Consider the following 15,850-nt stretch of genomic DNA (forward strand, 5'->3'; position numbering starts at 1 on the left):
TTCTACAGTACAAGTGAATGCATACATAATGAAAAAATATGATGTTCTTTCATATAATGAAAATATATTACTATTTTATATAATGAAAAATATGATGCTCTTTTATTATAAACGTGATTGTGGACTAACAAAATTGTAACTTATGATATACATCAAAATTTGTCTGTGCAACCAGTGTAACAAAACTAATTATGGATGAGCACAGGATATGCAATATTTATGTAATAATATCTATATATGTTAACCTTTTGTATAATCATTTGTAGAACCATCTGTAGAATTATGTATCTACCTTTTGTATAATTTGTGTAAGCAACTGTATAATTACGTAACAAATTATGATGCCTTATACAACACAACTGTTGTCTACAGGCAAATAAATCCAATTCACTTCTGTTCAAGAATAGCACATCATCTATTAATAGGTACAAATTTATCCATAGCAATGTCTTGTATTGGTCGGGTGGTCTACTTTCATATTGAAAGCTGTGACATGACAGATATTTGTACAGAAAATTCTAATAATCAAGGTATATTATTGGTTCTCATAAATCAAAGTTAACAAGTTTTGAAATTTTTATGGCAGTTCAATAAAAAATTGAAAATAAAAACAAATCCAGATTTAAAAAAGTTGTCAGTACTACACTAACAGTTTCACTGCTGACATCTCATTTCCAATCTTCTCTAGCACATTTCACAACTTCCTAAAAGTTATTGTATTCCTGAGTAAACTCTTGTTTTTAACTAAAAATTCAAACAATATTTTTTCTGTTTAAAATTGAATCATATGTAACCAAAGCTATTTTCTGCCCTGTAAAGAGGAGATTTGATACTATAACATCAGATCTTTCATAAAACAATAGCACTGCAGGGGTGCAGCAATGTTAATGTGGTAATGAAAAGAAGTACAACAATAAATATGCAACTGATTTTATGTATTATAAATTCTATTATTAAAAATATATAAAACTGTACATGCAATATGAACAAAATAAATACAGTAATTGTATTTTTTATGAAATTTGAGTTGTTCAAATTAAATGTTAGGAACTACAGTCTTACAAGGACATCACATGCCAATTAGATTTTTGTAAATTTTTATATTTAGAATAGGTGAAGCTTGGAACTCAAATATAAATTGATCAAAGCAGTTCAAAAAATAATTTGTAATGTTGTTTTTAAATTTAAATATTGCTGATTATCAATTTTTATAAAAGATTGGTAATAAGAATTTATATTTGCTATAAAAACTGGATTTTGTAAGTGATATGTCATTAGCAATAAGAAAAACATGAATTTTTCATAAAAATGAGACATATATATGTGTTAACCAGCATATATCTGACAACTTTTGTATTTAAATGACATACGTATTTGAACTAAATGAAAAAGGAATTACAAATGAGAGCCGATCAAGCAATTAATCTCAATGTTATTGATTGTTTCCCCATCTTTATGTATTTTACACTTCATGGAAGTATTTGAAGAACACACAACTTTGTTTAAAAATTTGAAACTGTTGGGAATCGAATCCATGCCCCCTACACAGCAGGCAAGCACGCTACCGTGCTTCCTGTATAAGAATTGACCTTAATTTAGCATATTAATGATGATCAGAAAACTTCAAAGTCAATTTTCTTGACCATTTTTGTGTGTGTGTGTGGGGGGGGGGGGGGGGGCAGGGGGGGGGGGGGGGTTGCACTGAACTGCTTTGGGAAATTGATATTTGAGTTCTGAACTTCATGTACCACAAATATAAAAAGTTATAAAAATCCGATTAGCACGAGGTCTCCTTGTCAGTGATTCTTCCAATAAATATTACACTACAAGTAGACATTTTAACTCCACAACTAACTAATTAACTGATGTTGAGGGTAATAGCCACATCAAGAAACTGGCAGTGTCTTTTATATATTAATTAAAAATATGGTCTTGAGAGGTGGGAGGAGAGTGGGGACTGCACAGGGCACCAGGCAAAAGTCCTGGTTCCTGAGTAGATAAATACTGAACTAAACAGGACAGAAGAAATTTAAAGAAATGGAAAATTTGTCATTCAGTGTCACAGCAATTTGAATTTTGTTTGTAATGTTTCACCAATTAAACCTATTTCATCCCATGTCTCTTTTCCATAGTGCCGAAAAAATTATATTACTGAGTAGATTTTCTTTTTATTTTCATAGATTTTTGTCTGCTCTCTGAATCATAAGAGGCAACCACTCACTCTGAAACCTTGATATTGTCAACTTTTCCATGTGGTGTCCATCCCAAACAACAAACAATTTATCTAAAGACTTTACACATCTTTTATGTGCTTTTTAGTTTCTTTTTTCACTTCAATAAGTGTCTGGACAGAATTTAACTTATCCATTATCTTTCATCAAATACTGCAGTATAAGCTGCATGTAAAACGGGTAGGCCTGATTATAAAGTGGCCGTACCTTAACAGAAAATTTTTAAGTAACTTAATGTAACATTTGTTCATGAGGTTATATTTGTTAATGAACACATCCATTCAAAATAACGTACACGTCAGACTCCAAGAATTTCATTCACACTTCATAATTACACAAAAGAAAAATACTAAACAACTGTTCTTCATGATGTTTTGATCAACTATGATACTTGAGGATCAATATCAATTAGTTACTAGAGTTACATGTAAGATTTGACCTATTTTTCAACTTTAAAATTTTATTTATATTTGGCTTTAGTATAAGTTAGCAAATGAAGTATAAAAAATTGTTGCATGTTGTAATATACATATGTAAGTCCCATCTCTAGCTACTGAGTTTCAGATATATCAAGCTGCCAAAAATTATGGTAACAAAGACAAGTGAATGCAACAGTTTCATTATCACAGACTATAGATCAGTTTGCATGGTCTGGTGACAGGGGTTCCATCCAAGTAAGCAACGCTCTCAAGCTGGTTTCAGCATCTGTCGGACCACATCCAAACACTTACTTAAAGAGGTGAACATGGTAAAGACCTGTGAAGATAACAATAGTTTAGTTCACTTCAAAAGAGAAACAAAATACATATTTTGTAATAAATCAGTATAACAACTAAAGAAAATAAAGTGTTGTTGTAAAGCAAAGAATCATCATATAGGTTAACTCTTAAACAGAAGATAACAGCAACCAACCACTTTTTATAATGCTATTTATTTATTTATTTAAATAGCGCTGTTAGCGGTTTTGAACTGAAAGATTCATCATCAGACGGCTTGTTCAGGTTAAGATACATTTTACATTAGTTTTCTCTTTTAGTTTTCCCAAATGATGAAATTTCCTTGGGGCGATGGTGCCCTACAACCAAAACAAGATATGAGAAAATGTCTATTTCACTGTAATTGTGCCTCACAACAATTTTAAATGATGTAAACAAATTATTGAAGTGAAGATGTTTTGGCCACTCTCGTTGAAAAATCTGCACCATTACATTCTAGTGCTGATTGCTTGTGTTCATGCAGCGCAGACTGTATGAAGCACTTTCTTTATATATGGTGCTTCATGCAGTCTTTGGTGCTGTATGAACACAAGCAGTCAGCACTGGAATGTAATGGCATGGATTTCAACGTTAAGTGACCAAAACATCTTCCCTTTGATAATTTGTTTGCATCATTTAAAATCATTGTTATGCATAATTACAGTTAAATAGACACTGGCTCATATCTTGTTTTGGTTGTAGGGCACCACTACTCCAAAAAAATTTCATGTTCTAGGAGAACAAAAAGTGAAAACTAATGTAAAATGAATCTTAATGTGGACAGGTTGTCTGATGAGCCTGTCAGTTTGAAACTGGTAACGGCATTATTTAAATAAATAACATTATAAAAAGTGGTTGGTTACAGTTATCTTCTGTGTAAGAGTCAACTTATATTTTTTACACAGCCACGGGCTCAGGCTGTCAGTTTTCGACAAAATAGCCCAAAGAATGACCATTTTGGTAACTTTTACAAGTAGTCTTCATTGGTATAACTGCTTGGGGTTTGTCACTGCAGTTGTATATGTGCCCTTTCTCTCCAGTTGTAACAAGGCAAAGCCATGATATACAGCTGAATCATTTGTTATACCAAAATATCAACACACACTCAGTAAAGTTTTATTGAATCAAATGCTAATCACATTAGCTTAAGATCAAATATTTTAAAACAAGACGACTGCCAATACAACAAATGTCAAAACATCAGATCTTGCTCTTGCAGAAATGGCAGATAAGGGAACATGAACAAAATTTGGAATCGGCAATTATGGAAAAACAAAATGGCTGACACCTACAGATGAAGAGTGTCACATGCAGTATGACAGCAACAGCTGAGCTTCAATTCTTAGCTTACCAATAAGCTTGTACAAGCATCTGTTTGTACCTGAAATAGGTTGAGCTCACACGACGTATGCTCACATGATCGGTCCAAGATAGTGAATGATTTGCATAGAGGTGAAATTTTATGCACTTTGCATGCTGCATTGATAGAAAACATGCTAATATAATTCCTACAGCTGCAATTTGGTCATTTTATTTTAAATACGAACCTATCCACCCAATGGTTTTATGTGCTTTCCACAGCGGATGCAAATTATGGATTTAATGGAACTGGTTTTGGTACAATGGCAGAATATCGGGTGGAGCTGTTCTTCAGCATATAATTTTTTTTAGGCGATTTGCAAGTCACTGAATATTTGAGAGAGTCAAATGCCACAGCCAGTTTGCAAGAACTGCCTTATGTATTTATACAACATGACACGTTTTCCTTTGATGACTGATATGCTAAAACCATCTGGTGTATCTCCCTTCATCTTTGTCTACCCTCCCCCTCATTACAGGTGGATCTTTCTCATTCTGGAATCTGAGTGACCTTCCTTCTCAACTTTTCCCAACACAACCCTCTCTCCTCCCTGACAAAGGAACTACTAATTCCATTCCATTTTCCATTGGTAGTAATATATATTTCACTTCCTGAAGGTAAGTCTATCTCATAATATATCCTGCCTGCAAAAAAAAAAAAAAAATGAAGCACCCAGAACATACGATGGAAATAAAATGAAACCTCATGGGTTGAGAGGGTATGTGGTGATTACAAAATCGAGTCAAATTTACAAAGAACTTGGCAATATGACTCTCACTTATCAGTATGATCCTGCACCCTCTCTGTCTTGGACATATGCACTGATCTGGTTGACAAGGGTTTAATTAAGCTGTTGTATCCTCCCATGAGGTGAGCTCGTTCACAACAGTTGTAATTGGTCCTTGATATCCTAAATACTGGCACTGGTACAAAGCTGATGTCTGAGCTGGTCCATCACTTTTTAATGGGGGGCCGATCTGGAGATCTTACTGGCCATGGGAGTACTTCAACATCATGCAGATGTTTCATAAACAAATGTGCCATGTGTGGACAAGCACTGTTCTGTTGAAAAATGACACCATGATATTTCCAGATGAGAGGTAACACGTAAGGACACAGGATGTCTGTCACGTACCACTGTGCCTTCAGAGTTCCCTCAATCACTACAAGCCATGACCTGAAATCATGATCAATGGTTCCCCACAACACAACACCAGGAGTAACAACACTATGTCTCTCCACAACAAAGGAAGAATTGGACCACTCTCCAGGTCATCGCCCTACTTGCTGATGATGTGGGGTAGTGCAGAGTTGCAATTCATCACTGAGCACAATGTGACATCATTCTTTCACTGTCCTTGCCTCCCAGTTTCAGCATCAACCCAAACACAGCCATTTCTGTTATGGCGTTAACAACAGCCTACACATGGGATGGTAATTCCCTAGTCTGACTGCTGCTAGTCTCCAACCAATGGTATGGGATGACTCAGAATGCTCAGGCGAGTTCATTACTTTTTCTCAGATGGCAGTCACAGACACGAGAGAGTTACAATGCGCTTAGTGCACAATATGGTGATCCTCCATTGTGGCAGCCAGACATGGCCGACCAGAACCTTGAAAACAAGTATGTCTGCCATCACACTCTTACACAGTCTAACACTGGCTGGGCCACAGTCTCACTGATTGCCCCACAAATCTGGGTATTGTAAGATTTGACCAACCACCAACAACGAGTCTTATTTCAGATTCTGTCAGGTGCCCCTAAATATGTCTGACAGGAGTATGTGGCACATCACTCATATACCACACCTAGCATGGCCTGCTGTAGTTCTGCAGCTTGACTGGGGTAAGGCGTAGTGTCAGGTGTAGGAAGAAGGCAGGTATGGTGGGGAATGTGGTGTTGGAGAAGGGTGGGGGTGGCTAACAGTTGATACATCTATGGAACCCAATTGAAAATGTTATGGCATCTTGAAACCATCAGTAAATGAATATAGTGAATGCGGTTCATATTCCATAAAATCTTCCTAATGAAAAATAATAAATTGGTTTTACAAAAAGATGACACTTACCTGTGGACTAAATAAACACCTGCTCACTGGCCAGACTGTCAGCAAATGGTTTGACAATTTCACGTGTTGTAAAATAAAAAACTAGACCAAATGTAATAGAAATTGGAAGAGCAGGCAATGCCTTCTTGAAAATTGCAAGCAGCAACAATGTGAGACAGAGGCCCTGCAAAATGACAAAAAATGAGCACATTTCATCAAATAAATTGATAAGTATGCAGTACATAATAAAAAGTTTTGTTTCTACCCATTTCACCTGCATAAGGAGCACAAGACGAATGACTGCTTAAATTTATCTGAGCATGCTGTAATTAGTCTAATTTTACCTCTGCACTTCCCACTGATGCCTGTATGTAATCTATTACTAGAATTCTCACTTAAGATCATCCCTGTAAATTATTATATGAAATACTGAGTACATGAATTTGTTTGTGAAACTTCACATTTGTATATGTATGTTAAGTATGCTACTAGGTATCAAGCCATAAAATGGAAAACAGGCAACTGCTCATCTAAATAAATATGCCTGGAAAGCTACACACACACTACCTCTGGACTGCCAGAATCCTTGATCATAGGTCACTAAAGTTTGACGTCGGACATTAAAGTTTGACTAACTTTGCTGTTTCAGAACCATAGTCTAAGGTTTCACACTTTCTCAGAAAGATAATTTTAACTGTAGTAATTGTGACTGATGCCTTTTGACACAGCCACCAACCACACAGCAGAGTGCTGCAGGTTGCTGCACTGCCAAAGGCACCTGCAACTTGACTACAGCACATCACACCTGCAGCAGCTGTTGCGGTATAGCCGGCCGGGGAGGCCGAGCAGTTCTAGGCGCTACAGTCTGGAACCGTGCGAGCGATACGGTCGCAGGTTCGAATCCTGCCTCGGGCATGGATGTGTATGATGTCCTTAGGTTAGTTAGGTTTAAGTAATTCCAAGTTATAGGGGACTGATGACCTCAGAAGTTAAGTCCCGTAGTGCTCAGAGCCATTTGTTACGGTATATGGTGATGCCACATCTGCAGGGTACAGCACTTTTATCACTGGCACTAGCTCACATCCGCAAGCCACTTGATATTATCTAAGTATCCTGGTATTCTTCTGCCACATGGATTCATAACATGCAGCCCAACTGCTCACAAACAGTCAATGTCGGGAGTTCACAGCTAATGTTCTCTGGACAAGGAACTGACTGCGAAAGTGGTCCCACAATCCCAGTTCTATTCACCACAGCACAGCGCACGCTAGTCAGAGCCTACAGGCTCACATACATGTCTGAACTGCTGAATCTTTGCAAGTGCTTCAACCACAGACTACACTCACATGAGGGCATTTCTGGGCTATATAATTGACAGTATACTTAACTCAGTGATTACTTTAGCATAATGGTGCAACAGACATTCAAGAAACTGTCACTGTGTTTGGATGTGAACCTTTATCAGATCCAGACAATCTTTAGTGGTTTTACTTTTGAAGCTGTTAGCCATTTTACTTCTGAAGGTACTGTGTAATACAGCTCTATTGTTCTTTTGGCTACCTGGGCACATCTATTCATTGCAGCATGCACATCCCACAATGGGATTCAATAGTGGGATGAGGATAAGCTTGTTTTCCGTAATGCTCTAAACAGTTGTGATGAGGGTACAGTTTTTAGCAACAACTGTTTCGGTTATGGAACTTCGATCTGTGTGTCTTTGTACTCAACTGGGTAGCCTTCCTCTCTGTTTTCATGCCTCCTCCATGTGATATTTTTTATGGTTCTGGTAGACCAGTTGCTGTTGGGTGTTTTCTTTGTCTTATTTGTTTTTTTGGTGTCCCTTTCTTACATTCTGTAGCACTGTGTCCAGTTGATTTCACTATCGGTTATTTTTGAGTTACACGTGATCACTGCATCTTTTGTACTTTCCAGTCCTTTGTTAACACAGTTTTCTGTGAGAGACATTGCTATGTGTGAATTACCTGTTATTTACTAGTTTCTATTATGTCAGAGAGAACAGCTCTTCATTTGTGTGTGCCCAATTTTTGCTCTATCATATTCCATGATTAAATGTCACATTATTACTTATTTTGCTTGTTCCTGTATCATGATGGTGCACATTATTTCCATTTCTTAAGGTGTTTTGTTCAGTTACGTGCTAGTACTGTTAACATGGGGACCATCATGCCCCTGCACGCTCCCACAGGCAGCACACCACGTTCCCCACCACTACCAGCATCTTCCCCATGCCTACCTTGCTATGCCTCCTCCACCCCACCCCATGCGTCCTCCTTACCCCTATCACTCATCCCAACAGACTGCTACTCACATCAGATACAGCCACAGAAGGGCCCGAGTGGCCAGAGACAGTGGCCATGTGTGCAAGAGTTGTGTTTGTGTGACTGTGTACGTGTATGTTCTCTATTTCGGAAGAAGGACTTTGTCTGCAAGCTTATACACTGAGGGTGACAAAAGTCACAGGATACCTCCCAATATTGTGTTGGACTTCCTTTTGCCTAGTGTGGTGCAGCAACTCAATGTGGTATTGACTCAACAAGTCATTGGATGTCCCCTGCAGAAATATTGAGCTATCCATAATTGCAAAAGTGTTGCTGGTGCAGGATTTTGTGGATGAACTGACCTCTCAATTATGTACCTTAAATGTTTGATGGGATTCATGCCATGCAATTGGGTGGCTAAATCATTTGCTCGAATTGTCCAGAATGTTCTTCAAACCAATCGTGAACAATTGTGGGCTGCTGACATGGTGCATTGTCACTCATAAAAATTCCATCGCTGTTTGGCTGCAAATAGTCTCCAAGTAAACGAACATAACCACTTCCACCCAGTGGTCAGTTCAGCTGGACCAGAGGACCTAGTCTGTTCCAAGCAAACAAAGCCCACATCATTATGGAGCCACCACTAGCATGCACAGTGCCTTGTTGACAAATTGGTTCCATGGCTTTGTGAGGTCTGTGCCACACTTGAGCCCTACCATCAGCTCTTATCAACAGAAATCAGGACTCATCTGACCAGGCCATGGCTAATCCACTCATCTAGGGTCCAACTGAAACAGTCACTAGCTGAGAAGAGACACTGTAGGTTATGTCGTGTCATCACCAAAGGCACTCGCATTGGTTGTCTGCTGCCAAAGTCCATTTAAGCCAAATTTCGCTACATTGCCCAAGGATACATTCATCATACAATCCACATTGATTTCTGCAGTTATTTCATGCAATGTTTCTTTCATGTTAGCACTAGCAACTCTATGCAAATGCCACTGCTCTCATCATTAAGTGAAGGCTGTTGGCCACTGCACTGTCCATGGTGAGAGGTAATGCTTGAAATTTGGTATTCTCGGCACACTATTGGCACTGTAGATCTCAGAATATTGAATTCCCTAATGAGCTCTGAAATGGAAAGTCCCTTGTGTCTAGCTCCAACTACCATTCAAGATCAAGTCTTACCCGTTGTGCGGCCATAATCACGTCAGAAACCTTTTCACATGAATACTTGAGTACAAATGACAGCTCCGCCAATCCACTGCCTTTTATATATTGCGTGTGCAATACCAACTCCATGTATATATGTGCATATTGATGTCCCATGACTTTTGTCACCTCAGTGTACATTTTAGCAGTCTTCTCATTGTGCCTGTCAGCAACTCAATGCCTTCTCTATGTGGTGAGTAGCAATCTATCGTTTCCATATTCTTGTCAAATAATACACCCTGATATGGCAAATGAAAATAGAGAATTATTGCCCAGGCTAAGAAAACAATAAGAATGTTCTTAAGCAGAAGGTACTGGTACTGAAAGACTTTTTCAAAGTAATATCAAAACGGACCTCAGACTAAGTTACAACACACCTGAAGACAGAAATCTCTGCACAGTCAGTGCCCAAGTCACCTGGAGAAGTTAAAAAACTACAGATGAGATGCATCAGTGACCACAGACCACTTATTAGGCTTTCCACCTTTGTGAAGAAGCATAACTCAAGATGCACAATAAGGCATACTTGTACCTTCAATGGTAAATATGTGGAGTGTTAATAGAATCAGATCTCTCCAAAAAATGGAACAACAGTACACATGAAGTGATCACAACAGCTAGTAGTAACACTATCCTATACAATCAACGAATACATACTGACCAAACAGTTGCAGTTAAGAATGGTGATATTTTGTATGTCAGCCTTATAAAAGATCATGGTTCTTAACATTTCAGTCCCATAGGATGGGCATATTAATGGGAAAGCCTATCAGAAGAAATTGAAATTTAAGGATCTGAGCATAGAAGTCAGTTGAATGCAGAATGTTAAAAGCTGATCTCTTTGTTGCCCTGAGGTCAGTACCATATAAACTGAAGAGTGGTCTGCCTAGAATCTGAGACTGTAGTAAAGACAAAGACAATGAAACACAAGTAAAGTACTGTTAGGATCTGGACACATCTTGCGTAAAGTATTGTAAAATGGCAACAGGTGTTCGAAATATTCCTGTATGTGAAACTTATTGTTCCTTAGTTACAATCAATATGTACTGCAATTATGTTACAGAAACATTAAATGAATGTATTAACAAACTGCAGAAAATTGTCGGAGATTCACATAGAGAAATTACATATCTCAAGAAAGAAAATAACAAGCTGCAATCAAAGAGTAGCACATGCGGAAATTTGTTAGCTACAAAAGGAAATATAGGCCTTGACAGTAGATCAAAATTAAATGGAAATATGACCTTGCTAAACAATTCATTCCAAAAGCAGGACAATAAGTGGAAACAACAAAGTAAGTTTAGTGAATTTTGCTTATCCAATCAAGTTTACACTATTTTGTCCAACTGCGAACAATGATCATATTACAAAAGCAAACGAATTTTGTGAACAACGTAGAAAATGAACAACATTCTCCGCAAAACAAAGTGCCACTAAAAAAGCCAAGAAATCTTCCAATCCTGTTGAAATAGATACAAAATAGTGTGTAACTCAATAAATGTTATGCAAGAACATTAATGCTGCTATAATGAGTTCCAGTCAATGACACATTCAAGTATTCTGAAAAAAAAAAAAAAAAAAAAAAAATTTACCATGTGTGTAGGATACCTTACAGAATGTGGGCACCAGCCTCAGTACAATATCCAATTCAAATATTGTCGTTATAATCACAGGAACGAATGATAGCTGAAAACAACAGCCAGAAAATAATAAATGATTTAAGAAGGATATTATCAGGCATTATGCCAAAGAAGGTGTTTATAGTTGACACACCAGTTACACATCACGTCACAAATTGGTCATGTGTAAATCTAGAAGTAATGAAGGCAAATAAATGTCTGCATAACTTGTGGTCGAAATTCAAAATTCCACCATTATAAAAGCAACAGAATTTTGTAGGGAGTGTTATATTCACGTGAATAACTTCCGACGAACAAAACTCTCAGAACTCATCTCCAAACCAACAAAAAGCAATGGTCAGTCTCCTAGTATTACGTCTCAGATATAGCAAAAATTTCAATGTTACACCATGTTTTGCTGCAGCCTCAAACAAAAATTCCACCATTTCATGAGCAGACCTAACACTGTTGAAAGTAAGGATAGCGGCAGTAGCAAGAGTCCCATTGCTAACAAAACCTATAGATCGAAGTGTAAAAATACAGCAACCATAAATAATATCAGCTCCTTACCTGTCCTAGAAACTTCTAACTATCCACCAAACAGCTCTAAATCAAGAAATACCCTGAACTGTCATCCAACCAACTTCAACTATACACTAAGGAATTACAGACTTTTGATGCGAGCGGGCATTGATTGAAATCAATGCGGAAAGTTGAAAATTTGTGCTGGACCACTATTTGAAACTAGGTGTCTTGTTTACTAGGCAGATGCTCTAACCACTGAGCCATCCAGATACAGTGGTCATGGCAACTGCATTGACTACCCTAGTAAGCCTCCCGTCAGACCCAAATTCTCAACTTATCCACACACTACAAATGTGGTCCGCCTTTCTCATTATCCTCATTACTCATCGCATTCAACAATTATTAACATATTAGTGTGAAGCAGGACAATATGTAAAGCTTGCTGGACAATCTGATAGAGTGCTACAGCATCACTACTTTGCAATTCACATCCAAGTGTTTGGCAGAGGGTTCACAGAACCAGTTTCAGACTATTTCTTGCCCATTCCACACTCAAAAGAGCACACTGGAAAAATGAATACCTAAACCTTGCTCTTATTTTTCTATGATTCCCATTTCTTCCTACACAGGGGGGACGTGAACACAATATTTCTACATACAGAGGAGAAAGATGGTGACTGAAATTTTGTGAAAAGATCTCGCCAAAAGGAAAAATGTCTTTGTTTAATGATTGCCACCTCAGCTCGCATATCATATGTGTGACCCTTCTCTCCCCTATTTTGCAATAATAAAAAATGAGCTGTCCTTCTCTGAACTTTTTCAGTATATGTCATTGGTTATATCTGGTATACTCCACACCAAGATGAACAAGTGTAATGTAGCCAGTCTGTAGTATACTTGTCACATCTTCTAAGAGTTTTGGTGAGAAAACACAGTCTTTGGTTCACCTTCTCCACATTTTCCAAGTGATGGTTCCAATAAAAGTCTACAGAAACCATCCAACAATACCATTTCAGTTTTACGATTTTCCACCAAACTTTAGAAACCTACGAAATAAACACAATGATTTGGACACCACAATATGTATTAATAAACTGGATGTTTAAGTTATTACTGAAAATGGCATTCTGAAGAAAATATTATCACTGCACACACAACAACAATGAACCTTCATTCTGTTGGTTAGCCTAACAATGATAGTTTAAGAAACCATAAATATAACTTTAAGGATAATGCTTCTACATACAGCATGTACTTCACCCCAACTGACAATGAAATAAAATGCGTAGTGAAGGCATTATGCAATTCTATGTCTTCAGGATGTGATGGGCTTAATAGAAACATTTTGAAGTCTTGCATTGAAAACATATCTGGGCCTCATTCCACTGCACTTCATCATTTGCACTGGGTCTTTGTCCCACTTCAACACAAGGTCAGCCTTGTTACTATGGATTTGGCGATGTTAGTGTCAGAGGATGGCCGGATGCCCTTCCTGTTGCCACCCTATACCCTCTGGGACAGAATTAGTGTACCCCAGCTGTCTGCGTCCATGTAAGCCATGAAATAGTGCGCACATGTTTCAAAGGTCTGCAAGTCATTTAACTGAAGCAGGATGTGGGGACCAGCCCGGTATTCACCTAGTGGGATGTTGGAAACTGCCCAAAAACCACATAAGAAGCATAAATATTATGATCAATTAGAAATATTATGCAGTCATGTTAAAACTGAAATAATTCAATATTTCAATGAAACTCACTTTGTCATCACAAAGAAAGCACTGAACACTCGGATAAGATTTTGACACCACAAGACAAAAAAATTCTGAAATACATTGGAACTGATATTGCCACTAAAGAGAATTATGTTGAACTCCTGGGAATAACAATACAAGACACACTTCAGTGGACAGGCTTGTTTATTCTGTGGCAGCAAGCAAACTGGCTGAAAATATATTTGCCATAAATACACTTAGCAAATGTGGTAATGATACCCATGTACTAGAGACTCTTTATCATGTAGTGGTCTTGTCCAGTATAAAATACGGAATAGAAGAATGGAGTGTCACAACACAAGCAAACCTTAAAAAGTTTCTAAAGTTACAGAACAGGGCTATAAGAATTATTTGCCGTGCAAAGCAAAGACACTCATGGTGTGAATTATGCCCTAAAGCTGGAACATTAACGATCACAAATACGTATGTTTTTAAATTGATCATGCTGGCTCAAACAAATATTGAAAATGTGAATTCTGACCTGTTAAAACACAATACTAGAAACAAAGATCAGCCACAGGACTGCACTGTATCAAAGAAATACACTGCATGCAGGACTGAGGCTTGCCAATGTCTTGTCGAGTTGTCACATCTCTCCCCACTGCAAAATTTAAATTCAGACCAAAAGGAATATTGATTGTCGACTCACACTGCTCATTATATGAGTAGCTCAGCTTTGCACAGAATAAAGTAAATTTTATAGAGACTTTATACATGTATACGTTTCGGAGGAGTGGACGAAGACAGAGGCCACATGTGTATGAGTTGTGCTTGTGTGAATGTGTGTGTTGTCTATTTGCAAAGAAGGACTTTTTTGTCTGAAAGTTTACATTTTTAGCAGTCTTTTCATTGTGTCTGTCTGTAACTCAATGTCTCCTCTATGTGGTTAGTAGCAATCTATCCTTTTCATAATAGTGTTGTTACATTTTTGTATTGTCTGTCTGAATAAAAAATAATCAACATATTACTGAAAACTAAAGAAGAAAGTAAGTTAAAATTTATTTATCATGATATACCATAGTGGAATATTTAACTTGAAAATGAAAGTTTGGAAAAAATGTTTCCTGTACAGTATATCTTCTCTGTGGCCTTATGCACTGAAGGTAATAAAACTGATATTTTAAATAGAAAATGAAGAAATTTACTGCTGGAAACTTAACATGGTCAGAACAGCCTGCTGCAGATGAATCAACTGGATGTTTGCAGTATTATAAATATGTAAGGTACATGTTTGCTGGTAGGTGGTGGTGGTTAGTGTTTAACGTCCCGTCGAAAACGAGGTCATTAGAGACGGAGCGCAAGCTCGGGTTAGGGGAGGATGGGGAAGGAAATCGGCCGTGCCCTTTCGAAGGAACCATCCCGGCATTTGCCTGAAGCGATTTAGGGAAATCACGGAAAACCTAAATCAGGATGGCTGGAGACGGGATTGAACCGTCGTCCTCCCGAATGCGAGTCCAGTGTGCTAACCACTGCGTGTTTGCTGGTAGTCTTATCTTCGAACAGTTACGCACAATCGTCACTTTTGAAAGAATCAGAGGACTATAGCCTTGCAATAGAGTGAAATACAGCTACAAATGGATGTCACTGTTGCTATGAATAACAACTAACAATAGTATATCACTACAAGTAGATAGCTTAAGGGCAGTAAAATTCAGGCAACCAAGAAGACTGGAACCAACCACTGAGTATTGCTGAGAGAATGAATATCACATGATGGTGGGAACTTACAATCTGTTGAAAGCACTTATTTGTGTACAAACAATCTTTATTTACATTCTGTAATATTCATACTTGTCCAATGCTAAATACTTACAATGAGAATTGCGACAAAACAAGCAAGTGTTGTATTCCAGTCTCCATATGATGAAGCTTTCCCAACAAGAACACTGTAGAAAATGAAGTCTCCTAAGCCCAGCTTAACACCTCCTGCAAACAGAAACCACAACTTCCAACTTTATCTCTCACTAAACATGTATACAAAAATTAACAATCATATAAGATAACTAGTAGGTAGTTAATATAACAGCTTTTCCATAAGCAATAATGTGGA

The 15,850-nt window shown here is 37.7% G+C and overlaps 1 protein-coding gene across 1 annotated transcript in view; it reads right to left on the bottom strand.

The window, feature by feature from the left end:
• Positions 1-516: 516 nt before the first annotated feature.
• The window catches only part of LOC126479773 (presenilin homolog), a 99,410-nt gene continuing 84,076 nt past the window's right edge, over positions 517-15,850 (bottom strand). Inside the window, exons 9-11 of the mRNA XM_050103813.1 lie at positions 15,614-15,726; positions 6,416-6,578; positions 517-2,987 (exon numbers count right to left, since the gene is read on the bottom strand). Of these exons, the coding sequence (XP_049959770.1) occupies positions 6,423-6,578; positions 15,614-15,726 (269 nt within the window). The 3' untranslated portion in view covers positions 517-2,987; positions 6,416-6,422. The remainder of the gene's footprint in view (positions 2,988-6,415; positions 6,579-15,613; positions 15,727-15,850) is intronic.

Source organism: Schistocerca serialis, chromosome 1, assembly GCF_023864345.2.
Source record: "Schistocerca serialis cubense isolate TAMUIC-IGC-003099 chromosome 1, iqSchSeri2.2, whole genome shotgun sequence".
Classification (NCBI taxonomy): Eukaryota; Metazoa; Arthropoda; class Insecta; order Orthoptera; family Acrididae; genus Schistocerca; species Schistocerca serialis.